Consider the following 13,299-nt stretch of genomic DNA (forward strand, 5'->3'; position numbering starts at 1 on the left):
TTGGAGAAACTCATGAATCAGAGAAAAATCAAACGATGAATGAATTGGAAAGAAATCATCTTCAGAAAAAGAATATGAGAGATAATATTTCGGTGACATTGAATCAACCACATACATAAAGCAGAGAACAATCAACTACCAATATATTCAACTCCTATCGACCCGAGACACCTCTGTGACAATCCTAAACCCAAGAACGCATACCTAAAAATGACAAGCCTTCGTCTTTTTGGTCCGGGAAAAATTCAACTTGGCAAGTCTTTGAACCCCAATGACACATTGACAGCTCCATTTTTAACTCCTCTTTGGTACGCAAAAGATCCTCACTATAAAAAGTCATCTTCTTCAAAACTTCACCGTTGTTTAACAAATACTTTGCCACATCCATCTCATCCAGTTTTCCCTTGAATCCCCTTATAGAGACAGTCTTGAGATGCGTCAACAAACAGATAGGTATCGACTCTGGTGGACTCCATTGATGACTCGAAGGTGCCGTGGAGCATATGAAGTCCTGAGGAGTATTAAAGACAATGGATGAAATAAGAATCATTAACAGCTGCATGTAATTCATATTATATATATGTTGTTGAAATATATCTTACTTTCAGCTCTAAGACAAGATATTCCAGTTTAGGTGATCTCCTGAGAAGCTCTTTTAGCAGTTCCCAGTAATAGCAACTGTAGAGAGCAAGCTCCAATCGGCTCAACTTATCAAAGACAGGAAGACAACACCCCTACATGGAGAAATCATATTGATCATGCAAAAAGAAGCAGAAACTAAGTCCTTTTGCAATAAGTACTATTCGATCATTAATTGCCAAATGGAAAGATAGGCTTTCAGTAGCAAACACTATGTTTGGTATAAGCAAAGAGCCAAAGAATACTAAGAACAAATAGCAGTACAAGTGTGCAACAATCTAAAGGTTCAGGGTCCTAGTTCAAATGCAAGGGAAGTGTCTTTCCTCATGTACTTTACAATATCATGGAAGGAGAGAAGCACAAATCTATCCTCATTTAGTTTTGCAGGGAAAAACAGAATGAAAAAAAAATTACTGCAATTCTGTTAATTTATCAAACCAACATCTAATTTAATGTTTAATTTCCTTCATTAATTCCTTCAACATGTATAAGTTTTACGGCAATAAAAATGATGGGCCTCATGCCCACCATTCCCTGTTCTTCTCTACAAAGTAAGGAACAGATAGCTATATATATTTCCTCTATTTCTCTCTATCAAATTATATTTGGAAGAACTCGAGGCATACTTACTTTCAAACAATGTGCTGAAAGAGACAAGTATCTAACATTGGAAATTACTGCCAGAAGCGCAGTTCCACGGATAGCAAAGAGACGGTCTTCATCGGCAAAGTGGTCTTGTAGAGAAATAGTAACTCTGACTAGAGATTTTGCATTCTCCAAAAAACAGTCTGTTGAAGGATACTGCCAGAGATGAAAATTTTCAAGCTTTGGGGCAACAACATAAAAGTTGCACCTCTCATAATCACCATGCGTCATCCATTCTACTTTCAGTGTCTTCAGTTCAGGTGCAGATACGGTGAAATTCAAACCATAAAATCCATGATTTCCATGTATGCTCAAATCTTCCAGCACAGGGCAGCAAGAAAAAAGTTTCTCCATTGAGTTATTAACAGGAAGATCAAAATGAACACAGAGAGATTTGAGATTCGGGAAACACCCTGATTCAGGAGCATTGATAATAAAATTTGACCACAATTTCAAAACCCTCAGAGTTTTACATGTGAAAACACTCTTAGGCAACTTAAAGATCTGCTGGTGATCCTCATCACCTCCATAATACTTAACAGAAAGATCAAGTTCAACAACATTGCGCCTAATGGCAGCGCCAATCCAACCACAAATACGATCAAAATCCTCAACACTAATGGAATGGAGACGAAACTTATGAATGTCTGTTGAGTCACGGAAGAAGAGTACATTATCAATAAACCTCGAAAAAGGAATAGTGTCAGGGTTTTCTTGGTCACAGAAATCTAGACTCGGAACAGAGGCCCAAATGTTCTTCCATCTTCTAGACAAAAAGATGGTCATCACAACATCTTCGGTTTTAAGGAACGAAAGGATGTGATAAAGGACTTCATCTGGTAGTGCACTGATCCTATCTTTATTAACTCTTTTTGCTTGAACCTCTGACATCAAATCCTGTACCAAGATGCTTTGTTAAAAACCTCCTCAATCCATGGTGACATTGTAGTATTTCATACTACATTGTGTTTCAGTAACTGAGTAAAATGTTTAAGCCTTTCATGTCACTGAAAATATTAACATGTTCCCTTGCAGTATTTCTAGTCGGTAATTTCTAAACCAGTAACAAAAGTAACAAACTTTGCATTTAAAAGTACAATCTTTGCAATACCCATTTATCAAAAAGTTATGATAAATTGTACCACTTAGAATTTATCAAATATTTCTCAGTTTTCTTCGTAACCAAATTTAAAGGAAGCCGTAGAGTTATGAAGACAAGTACCTGATACTTTAGCCCGGGAAGAATATGTGAATGAATAATGAAAGCTGTGACTGATCGTTGAGAAAGGACACCAACTCTAAGAAAATGAGAACCGAACGGGCATTGCTAACGACGGCGTTTTATCATCTCTGCAACAATGATGTGGGAAGCTACCGCACAGTAAATGAGGGTTTTGAGTTTTGACCATCCAGAGAGAAAAGGAAGATAAACTGTCTCTTATTTTATTCATATGGGTTACTGGGCTTCCTTGATATTTGGAATTTGGGCCTGTTCAAATGAATGTCTGCTGTAGCACAGAAAAATGAGAGGGCAAGTGTGTAAGAAATAGTGAAAATTAGAATGTGAGGATAGTAACCCCCTTGTTCATATTCTATTTGCTTATATTACAACTCAAATGGAAGTTCGTTGGAGTAGAGGGCACTGGTTGTGAGGTAATGAATTCGTACTACAAGACGAAGTTATGTTCTCATCATTGTGAGAAAGATGAAGAGGAGCGTCGGCCGTATACTAATGGATTTCAAGGACAAACTTTTGTGAGGAGAAATAGTATGATGGAAGTAGTAAAAAGAGTCATTGCAATACATGACTTGAGGAGGTAGGGATTTAGACCTTCTCGGCTCATGTCTGAAGCTTGATGCGTCCGATACATTTTCTAGTTTCAAAGGGATTCAACAGACTTGGATATATAACAAAAACAATGGCAATGGTGGATTCTGCCAACCACTGAATCTTGCATACAGATGAGTCTTGGGTGACTTTGTTGAATATATAACTAGAGTGAATGATTTTGTTGAATATATAACAAGAGTGAATGACTACAATTTCAAAGCATGCATGTTGTTGATAATGCAGGTCACCACAGTAATAATTAATACAATTTCATAGTTATAGGAAGATACACACAGTTGATAAGAAACTTATACAACAGAAAGCAAACTAACATAAAAAAGAGTCATCTTATTCTTTTACAACGTTAACAAGACGCACGTTTGAAAGTCTCTTATACTTCTCAACCGATTCCCTTATCTCACTACAGCTTATAACATTAGTATACTTCGTCCAATTTTCATCATAGATAACTTCAACTTGACAAGTTTTTGAACCCTTTTCATACATTAAAAGTTTATTGGATAACTCTTCTTTTGTAGGCTCACCTGTAGATCTAGGATTCATAATATAGATCTTCATTGTTTTCAACACCTCACCGTTCTTTAACAAATATTCTGCCACTTCCATCTCATCCTGCTGTCCCGTGAATTGCTTAATAGAGATAGTCTCTAGGGATGAAAGCAAACAATTTGGTGACACTGGTGGACTAACCAGATTACTTTCAAGCTCATCTAATTCAAAATATGGTAAACGGCCCTGGAAATTATGCAGAGGAAGAATGAAAGGAGAGTAAGTATAGAGATGCACATTGGTATTGCATATCTCAAGTGAAAACATTATCTTACCTTATTTTTTAAGACGAGATGTTTCAGATTTGGAGATTTCTTGAGAAACTCTATTAGCAATTCCCAGTTATTGCAACCACCAAGACTCAGCTCCAATTGGTACAGAGTATCAAAAGTGGAAAGATGAAAATCCTTCATGAAAGATAAAGTATTCATTAGATATAATCATCAAATAGATACTTATGCAAAAATGCTTCTTATGTCTTAACTATTATCAAGATTACCTCTCCAAAAAAAAAAAAATTCATAAATTACCAAAATGAAAAAACTTTCAATCTCACAGCAAAATAGTGTGCAACTTGCAAGGAACATGTTACGAGATAGTTTACCTCCAGAAATGCAGCTGAAAAAGACAAGCATTCAACATTTGAAATTCTTCCTAGTAAGGCAGTTGTACGATCAGCAAAGTCGATAGGATCATAATCCTCTGAGTCGTTGAGTACAATTTTAGCTTTAACTAAAGAATTTCCATTCTCCAAATGATAGTTTGAAAGAAACCAAGGATCCTTGAGACTGAAGTTTTCCAGCTTTGGGGCATCAATATTAAAAGTGTATGCAGGGTCATACATATAATATTCATTGCAGCTCAAATGTATCTTTAATGTCTTCAATTCAGGTGCAGAGATAGTAATATCCAAAGCATCTCTTCCAGGATATCCATATATAGCTAGATCTTCGAGTACAGGGCAACAAGAAAAGAGTCTCCTAACTGGATCAGGACTATCAGGATTCGTAAATGAAACAACAAGCACCTTAAGCCTTGGAAAACAACCTGTGATGGGAGGATCATAGGAAATACAATTTGATTCTACCTTCAAAACAACTAGCGTTGTGCATGTGTAAAGGCTCTGAGGCAAATAAAAATTCATTCCCTTGCAGTCCACAAGAGAAAGATCAAGTTCAACAATGTTATGCTCAATGGCAGCGTCAATCCAGCGATGAATATGATATACATCCTCAACCACAAATTCAACTTCTCTATGCATACGAGAAAGAGAGAATTTTCGGATGTCTTTTGAGTCATGAAGAAGCATTACACGATCAACAAACGTCATAAAAGGATCACATTCATATTCGAGCCATGAATATGATGTAGGGAAATATTTGTCATAGAATTCAAGATTTGGAAGTGAAGTCCAGAAGTTGTTCCATTTTTTTGACAGGATAGTTGTACGCACCGCTTCATGTGTATCAAGTAATGAAAGAATATGACAAAGAACATCATCTGGCAGTTTGCTGATCCTGTCTTCATCAGCTTCTTCTTGAGGCTTTGACTCGGAAGCCATTTGCAACCTAATTTTTTTTTTTTTTTACGAACAAACACAGTAAATTACAGTCACTGTAATCAGTGCCTTTGTAGCTAAAGAAACTTTTCTATGTTAAACATAGGAGATGATCATGTACATGTACTCATGCAGATCAAGGAAACATACTCCTAATTAATGTGAAAACTTGGTTAAGTACATAGAAGTTAATGAAGAGTAATACCTGATAAGAGCTTTTAAATGGCCCAAGCAGAAGATCTCCCTGCTACTGACTGGATGCTGAGAAACAGTGGGAATATTGAAGAAAATTAGAAGTGCGTTACAAAGACTCTGTGAATTCATAAAGGTCATCAACTCTGGTTGAGATTTTTTCCGTAATTTATTTTCATTTGTGGGAAGTGTTCCAAGTTAATTGTAACTTCTAAAGCAACATTAGAAAGTAAAAACCAATCTCTCATGAGTCATGACTAATCTAATCAAGAGATCTTGCTGAAGAAAGTGAATAAATTCATAGGGTTAAAATACGGAAGCATCTAGTTAGAATTTGTATGCCTTCTGATCTGAGAAAATGAGAGTGACAACTCACAAGTCACAACCCACAAAAGCATGCCTAATAAGCAGTAATCTTAGCCTATTAACAAAGTAACTTCCTGTAAAGCATGCCTCTTTGAACACTAATTTGTTGAACTACCACTAATACATGCAACAGATAGCACTAATTGATAGTTTCATACCCAGAAAAATTGGCTAAATGCATGGGAGATTATTGATTAAAGCAATTTCAGCAACCAAACATTAACACAAGAATAAGATCAAACAGAAATTCCAGAAAGATATGCAGTGGCTAGCTGATACCAAGTATGAAGTATCAGAACTACAAAATTTGGTTAGAAACAGAAAATGGGAACAAACAGATTACCTGAGTTGGGTTGAGAGCCTCTTTGTTTCACTGTTTTGGAATGAGGTCAAAGAAAGAAAGGCCCCCTCTTCCTGTTTTATACATAGATTAGAATTGTTTATAATGATCACGCTCAAAAGCAGAGCGTGAAGGAAACGCTTTCGGACGTGAGAGCCACTTGTCATTTCTCAATGGCGAGTGGTCTCGCAGACTCCAGTCGATAATCGGCTCGTAAACAAAGCGATTAGCACTATCTTACACAACGCATAAAGACAGAGAAATGATTAGATTTAATTAAAAGCGAATTAAAGATTTTCTTCTTGTGATGTAAATCTCTTAATAAAGGTAAGCATTTTCGTTGTTTTCAGTGTCTAAACATATCGGATTTCAGGACATTGCTGTCAAGTATCAACTAATCAAAGCAATTGGAAAGCCTAGGCAGTAGGCATTCTTAACTATTTTTTCAGTTAGAGTGTGTTTGAATGTGGGAAAAAATGAGGGAATTTAATTGAAAGTGAATATTTCATAATTCCTAAAACCCAATTTCTTCGTTTGGCATTATCAGATTGATAATTTTAAATTTCTCTGTGGAAAAAAATGAAGGAATTTGTTATTTAAATTCCTCACTTCAATTTCCACCAAAATAAGTGTCATTTACGAATTCCTTTGCAGTATTCAATTTTTATTTCCAAAACAAGACTTTTTTCTATTTTATCTTTTTATTTGTTTTAAACTTTCTTAATTTATTACACATTTCAAATCCTAAATAGATGCAACCAAACAATAGAAATTGCAATTAATGGAATTTTAAATTGATGGAGTTAAAGATTCCATCATTTATAAATTCCTACAGATTTTATAATTTTCTCATCCAAACGCACTCTTAAGGGAAGACCGGCGAGCCTGAAGTAAACCAAATCCAGGACATGGGGCTTGGGCTTCGACAATTGGGCCAAAAGACCCAAAGCTGCCTCATTTGATCTCGGAAAAAGTTATTGTTTAGTTCCGAACCACATACATGTGAGTTTAAGTTAATGCAATTGGTGCGCGGCTGTACTTCATCAAAGAAAATAAATATTTGATCAAGCTTCTTTTTTTTTTTTTTTTTTCGAGTACAAAAAAATATATGCTTAAAAGTTAAAAAAATGACCTTGCGCTCTGCTAGGGTTTGTGGAGCGGCGAGTCCTCCTGATCCGTCGCATCCTATAACTACTCCTTTCATGGAGAAAACTTCAGGCTTCGGCCTCTTCATGCTCGTTTTCGTTGGTTTCAGAGGCGGGTTGTATTTTGCGGGGAGTCTGGGAGTTGCTGGGGCTGCACCGGTGGGCCAACAAATGGCTGAGATGCCATGGGAGGATGGCGGCGAGTGTTGGGAGAAGTGGGATCTGGGTTGGGGCCACGGTGTTGACGCGGGACTCAATCTGTGGTTGCGAATGGTGGATCTACTCCGGTCAGACCGTATGTGTATGGTACGGGCGCGTTCGTTCTATGGGTCGGCGATTGGTGGTGCAAGCGACCTCTTCTAGCCGGTCGACTCCCAATCGTGTGGCAGCATGGTGGAAACTCGATGCGTCACCGGTGGCAGGGCCGATGGTCGAGATGCTTTGGGTGCTTGAAGACGACCCAGTGGGCCTTGGGCTCAAGTTGATATCTTGGATCTGGGCCTGAGTTTGAGTGGGAGGACAATTGCCGGCCTGGTGGTCCACTCCCATGAGTTTATGGTCTTCGATCCCATTTCGTCTGTTATCGACGTCAGAAGGACTCGGATCTGGGATCCGGGTGGAATCTGCCAAGGGTTCCGGATCTGGGATCCAGGAGGGAGATGGGCTTGGGCTGCGTCCCACTGTTTTTGTTGAACTGTTGCTCATTTGATACTATGGTTTGGGGCTCCTATGCATTACTGGTATTGGATTCGGGACCCAAGTCTTTGGTATCTGTTCGTGAAAGATCATCTGCCAACATGGCCATGTTCTGACACCCTTGGCTGGCTTCAATCTTTAGGTGGGAGAGTGCCTTCATTCCGGCACCAAGTTGATTTTTGTCAAATTGTGCGTTGGAGTTCGATGGGTAGTCAAACCACCGACTACTCAAATCACTACACGGTTGCAATCCGTAGTGTAAAATCAGCTCTGCGTTTCGACGCTGCTGCTCTTGCATTTTTAATTCTTTGTATTTATGATGCAATTCTTGCTACTTTTCTTTTTGCATTGTTTATTTTTTTTTTTATGCCTATTGGCTTGGTATCGTTGTAATATTTCAATTTCAATAAAGAGCTGACCTCATTTTACTCAAAAAAAAAAAGTTAATGCAATTGGTATATCTGATATTTCATTATATTTCTAGTTTGGGGACTTGTCAGAAGCTAGTTTATTTCCCTGTTGTCTTGCTTGTATTTTTCTGCCACCTTTTTGTGGTTTCAAATGAAAATTTCTCCTGTCAAAAAAAAATGAACGGTACGTACAATTGAGCTGGAAATGAAACATGAATCAACACCTATTGTTTTCTGAGTGAATTTAACAAGATGAGCGACATGCCGTTTTTATCTTTTCCCCTCCACTTTTTCCCGCCCAAAATATTATTCAGAGAAAGAAATAAAAATAAAAGAAGTCACACTCTTTTAAGTAGAAACTATATAGAAAGATTAACAAAACGAAAGACTAAACCTTTGGAAAATGTGAGTACAGTTCTCTCTCTCTCGGGAAAGTGCATCACCAGCTTTGCTCTTCCAAAATCGAAAGCCAGGGGCTTTCTTCTCCACACCCATTTCGGTAACCCCAACAATTCTTACTCTCTCATGCTCCTCCTCTTTTCCTTTTTCATAAAACCCAATATATTTTACATTTCGAATTTTCAAAATTGCATCACTGAGGCAATGTGGTTCTCAAAATCTTTTGGGGTTTTATGTTCTTGCTTTTGTCTTAACATGAGGGTTCTACTTTAGGTTGTGTTTCTTTGGTTGTGTGTGGTAAAATGCCTCAATTTTCAAAGCAATTTAGGGTTTTACCTTGAGGGTTTTGCTAGAACTGTATCTGTTTGACTTGTTGTATGCATAACTGTATTATCTGATTCGAAAGTAACAATCTTTGGTGTGGTATGTGCTTGAAATTCAGTTAAAGTTTCCGGCTTCCGGGGTTTTGTGTGTTTGTGGCAGGAATGGAAAGTATTTTATTTACCTGTTTATTTTCTCATGTCTGTTTGGGAAAGTGAGAGGAAAAGTAAATGTAAGGAATGTGTTGCCTTATTCTCAAAGATTTCGACTCATTTGATGGTTTCAATTTGATAATTTCTCTTTGGTTTCCTTACTCTTTGGCAATGAAGTGTACGAATATTTTAGTTTTGTTATACTGCCATACTGGGGTACATTCTCAAATGCATGATTATCCAATGGTCTCTTTGGTTCGATAACATTTCAGCATGAATCAACTGTATTATATATTGATGTGAAGAGATCTGCATATGTGTGCTTGATTGGAATTTAGATAAACTGATCTAGTTATTTGTAATTTATTGAAGTGAAGAAGCGGCAAATATGAATAGAACTATGCAAGTTGATGAAGGGTTAATGATTATAGAAGAGGCAATTCAGAAAGCAAAGAAGATTGTGGAAGGATTCCCTGAGACAAAGTTCACTACAGAAGAATATATGAAGTACTATGCGTATCCTTTATCGTCTGCAAGCTTTACACCATCATGCACACACATAAACTATATGTTGTCATATATTTGTAACTGTTTAGTGGACATTGTCCTGCATGCATGCATTTTTGTATAGGGGTTTATACAATCCAAAACTGCTGGTTGAATGGAGGAGATTTCCTTCACCCTTTCCTTAGATGTGTTTATATTATGTGCGATAAGCCTGGGGCTGGAAATGAGGTGTTGCTATATGAAAAATTTAAGAAGAGCTTGAAAGACATCATCAGCTACTCGGTATGTGGTGTTCTGTTTGTAATGATTTCATGTTGTGATACGGTTAAATGGTGTTTGATTGTGCTTGCTATCCTCCTGGGAGGTGTTGAAAAAGTATTTTGTTGATGATAACTTGAGAGTTTCAATTCCAACAGGCAGGCATTTGGCTTTCAGGTTCTTGAGAAGTTTCTTATTTTCTCACTATAGGTATAGGATATCAAAATGTTTACATTGAAGTTATTAGTCAATAGTTGAGCATACTTAAAACTAGTTAAAAGCCATCACATACAAGACATATTAGCTTTTGCTAAACAATTCGTGTGGAATATCAACTTTGTCCTTTGCTTGATATTGTTAGAAAACTTCAGTGAGGTTGACTAAAAGTTTTAATTGTTTAATTAACCGGTGCAGTCCAGTAGTACTATTGCCATATTAGTATCTATTTTCCACGAGTTTCTTCTATAATAAGGGTGGAACGGAACAAATTTTTGATAGAAAACATATCATCATTATAAAGGGGAAACAAAGGTTATTCAGCTATCCTTAAAATTGTTTTCTTTGTGTTGCCAACTACTTTGGTCATTACTTGTTCAGTAGAACTCCTGTTTTTTCGGTCTATTGATCTTTCTCTTCTTTCTCACTCTTAGGTACTGCCCTCATTGGCAGCCAAAGAAAATGAGCTTCTGTTAAGGGAGCTTGTACAGATGTGGTCAAATTACAAGATAATGGCAAGGTGGCTATGTAGATTCTTTGAATACATGGACCGCTATTATATCCCCCGTCATTGTCTTGTTTCACTTACTGACACCTCAGTTGATTGCTTTTGTAATCTGGTGAGTATTACAACTTATAAGTTTCAAAGCAGTTCCCTTATGATTACGCACTTTTGCAAGTATAACTTGACATACATTTTTTCCTTTTCTGCTTTCGGAATTGAATTGGCTGGATGCGATCAGTAGTTCTCTTTTGCTTTCAGGTCTTCAATGGGTTGGCTAACAGAATTCAGGCAGCTGCAATGTCTCTGGTTTGTTTATTTGCGTTAAGTATAACTTTCAAATGCCAAAAGATCTTGTTGGGAGTTGTGTTTAACTCATATTTGGTGCAGATAAATCAAGAGCGTTATGGACAACTGATTGATGCAAAGCTGCTTCAAGATGTCATGATTATCTTTATGGAAATTGATCAAAATAGATCGCCATCATACTATGAAATCATTGAGCGGGCTATGCTCGGAGAAACTACCACTTTCTATTCCCAATTATCTTCACAGTGGCTTTTGTGCGATTCGTTGACCGATTATATCCAGAAGGTTTTTCTTTTATTCAAGCTTCTAAGTTTGATATTAGCTATGATACATTATGTAAGCGATACCCTGTAGTCTACAGGTGAACTGGTGCATTTTACAGGAGAAAGAAAGAGCTGGCCGCTATCTACATCCCACATCTGTGGTGAAATTAATACAGGTATTTTCTTGTTGGTGCTGGTTATTTGTAAATTATTTTTGGGTTACATTAGAAAGAAAAGAAATAATAATAATAATAATAATAATATCTTTCTGGCTCGTTGAATCTATTTAAACAAAGTGGTTATAATAGAGATGAAAATAAGAAAATGACGTGGAGCTGTCCAGCTTGAGCTGCAGCACTTGTGCTTTCTAGAGTGGGTTTATCATGTTGACTACATTCATTTTGATAGGGTTAATTGGGTTTCAGTTTTTCATTGCTGATTTAGTGGTATAGGATGGAAGCATCATGGAGAATCCTACAGATTCATGTACAAAGAGTGCATTCATGATTATGAATGATTTTGAGTAGGCAGTTTAGAACTTTTGCCATCTTGTTTTGCTTATTCTGATTCCTTGTGCAGGTTGTGCGATTCCAGTTGCTGGATCTGAATGCAAATAAGTTGCTTGAAAAGCAGAAGTCTGAAAACTGCAGTCAACTGGACTATCAGGTGTGGAAAAAATCTCCTAGATGTTTTCATAGCCACTAGTGACAGTATTTGATAATATTTAGAAACTCTGGCGCTTGTGATATAGGTTCTTATATATGTAACATTCTGCTATTTGCATTGATGTCTCATTTTTTCCCGTTCAAGAATAGTAACCAACAAATGGTTCAAAACAAGCATAGCAAGGGTTCAAAAAATAGGTGCAATGATCTATTTGCTCTAGTAGTGATCACCAAAAACATGATTTCTAAACTAATTGGAGCTGCATACTAGTTAGTATCTTTCTTCTTTTTGCTCAGATGATATGCTGAACTGTCCACTCAATGATCTGGAAACTGATGCTGCTCAGCTTGATCAGACCCTTTTGAATCAATCATGTTCTTTCAGTTTCCATGATGAATTTTTTTCATCCTAGATATTTTTCACACGATAGTAGACAAAAGACAGTAGGAGTTGAGTTTGTTTCACTACTGTTCACATTGAGCATTATTATTATTGGTCAAACACTCAAACTAGCTGGCTAGCTGCAATCATTTTTCCTTTCATCCATATCTAAATCGTGCCAAACTTTACAGAACTAATCATCTGTTTTATATCTGTTATTGTGGAATTTGTTAGGAGATATTGTCAAAGTGTGCCTGCTTAAATGTTGGAGAGGACAGCTCTACATCAACACTAGTGGAAAATCTCTGTTCTTCAATGGCACAATCAGCTCATATTCATTAAGTTTACCCAGAATTTCTATGACAGATCACCTCCGTTTATATTTTGGGCAAAGATCAAATGATCCTGATTCATTTGTCAGGGGATGTAGAATGCTTTATGAAAATTTTCATGTAGATTTTGGAACATGAAAGAAAGCTACTATTCTCCTTAATCAAATTACCCCTTTTCTTGTGCTTGTTTCTTTTCCTTCATGCCCTTAAATACAACTGCATTTGATTTTTAAATAATGAGATTTTCTCTCAACTAGGTTTTCTCTCCAAAACCCTAGCAAGCGGCCTCCTTGCCGCTCCCTACCCCCAGCCTCTCTCTCACATCGCTTACATGGCTTCCATCGACGCCTTCACCGCTAGCTTTGCTGCCTCCTTGGCTCTTGCTGAGGGTGGTCAAGCCCCTGACCTTGGAAAAATTGGTGGAGGCTCGGTGAAGAAATCCTCCCAATCTTTTCTTCTTGGGAAACCTCTCACTTGCAAACCTGTGGATTCTGCAACTTTCAAATCTCACTTCCTTCGAACTTGGATGGTGGAAAAGGAGTTTAGGGTACAGGAAAAGATTGACAATCTCTTCCTATTCTCTTTTGGATCAGCCCGCGAC

General features: G+C 37.3%; 3 protein-coding genes across 4 annotated transcripts; 1 reads left to right on the forward strand and 2 right to left on the reverse strand.

Moving 5' to 3' along the window:
- Positions 1-184: 184 nt before the first annotated feature.
- On the reverse strand, positions 185-2,828 carry LOC133728415 (putative FBD-associated F-box protein At3g50710). The gene is made up of 4 exons (XM_062155834.1): positions 2,507-2,828; positions 1,270-2,181; positions 603-734; positions 185-511 (listed from the first exon to the last, which is right to left on the reverse strand). Exons 2-4 carry the CDS (start codon positions 2,173-2,175, stop codon positions 185-187), a joined length of 1,365 nt encoding a protein of 454 aa, XP_062011818.1. The 5' UTR covers positions 2,176-2,181; positions 2,507-2,828.
- Positions 2,829-3,359: 531 nt separating this feature from the next.
- LOC133728406 (F-box/FBD/LRR-repeat protein At5g56420-like) lies at positions 3,360-6,200 on the reverse strand. 2 transcript variants are annotated; one of them, XM_062155819.1, is made up of 5 exons: positions 6,145-6,200; positions 5,449-5,504; positions 4,290-5,253; positions 3,961-4,092; positions 3,360-3,871 (listed from the first exon to the last, which is right to left on the reverse strand). In XM_062155819.1, the coding sequence occupies exons 3-5, from the start codon at positions 5,244-5,246 to the stop codon at positions 3,464-3,466; spliced, it is 1,497 nt and encodes a 498-aa protein (XP_062011803.1). In that variant the 5' UTR covers positions 5,247-5,253; positions 5,449-5,504; positions 6,145-6,200; the 3' UTR covers positions 3,360-3,463. The 2 variants fall into 2 exon arrangements, with proteins under 2 accessions (XP_062011803.1, XP_062011804.1); XM_062155820.1 differs by lacking the exon at positions 6,145-6,200 and adding an exon at positions 5,960-6,118.
- A 2,586-nt stretch (positions 6,201-8,786) lies between these two features.
- On the forward strand, positions 8,787-12,881 carry LOC133728416 (cullin-1-like). The gene is made up of 9 exons (XM_062155835.1): positions 8,787-8,891; positions 9,637-9,780; positions 9,957-10,053; positions 10,680-10,865; positions 11,009-11,056; positions 11,138-11,341; positions 11,418-11,495; positions 11,899-11,985; positions 12,601-12,881. Exons 2-9 carry the CDS (start codon positions 9,653-9,655, stop codon positions 12,706-12,708), a joined length of 936 nt encoding a protein of 311 aa, XP_062011819.1. The 5' UTR covers positions 8,787-8,891; positions 9,637-9,652; the 3' UTR covers positions 12,709-12,881.
- The last annotated feature ends 418 nt before the right edge of the window (positions 12,882-13,299 follow it).

This window comes from Rosa rugosa, chromosome 2 (assembly GCF_958449725.1).
Source record: "Rosa rugosa chromosome 2, drRosRugo1.1, whole genome shotgun sequence".
In the NCBI taxonomy this organism is placed as follows: domain Eukaryota; kingdom Viridiplantae; phylum Streptophyta; class Magnoliopsida; order Rosales; family Rosaceae; genus Rosa; species Rosa rugosa.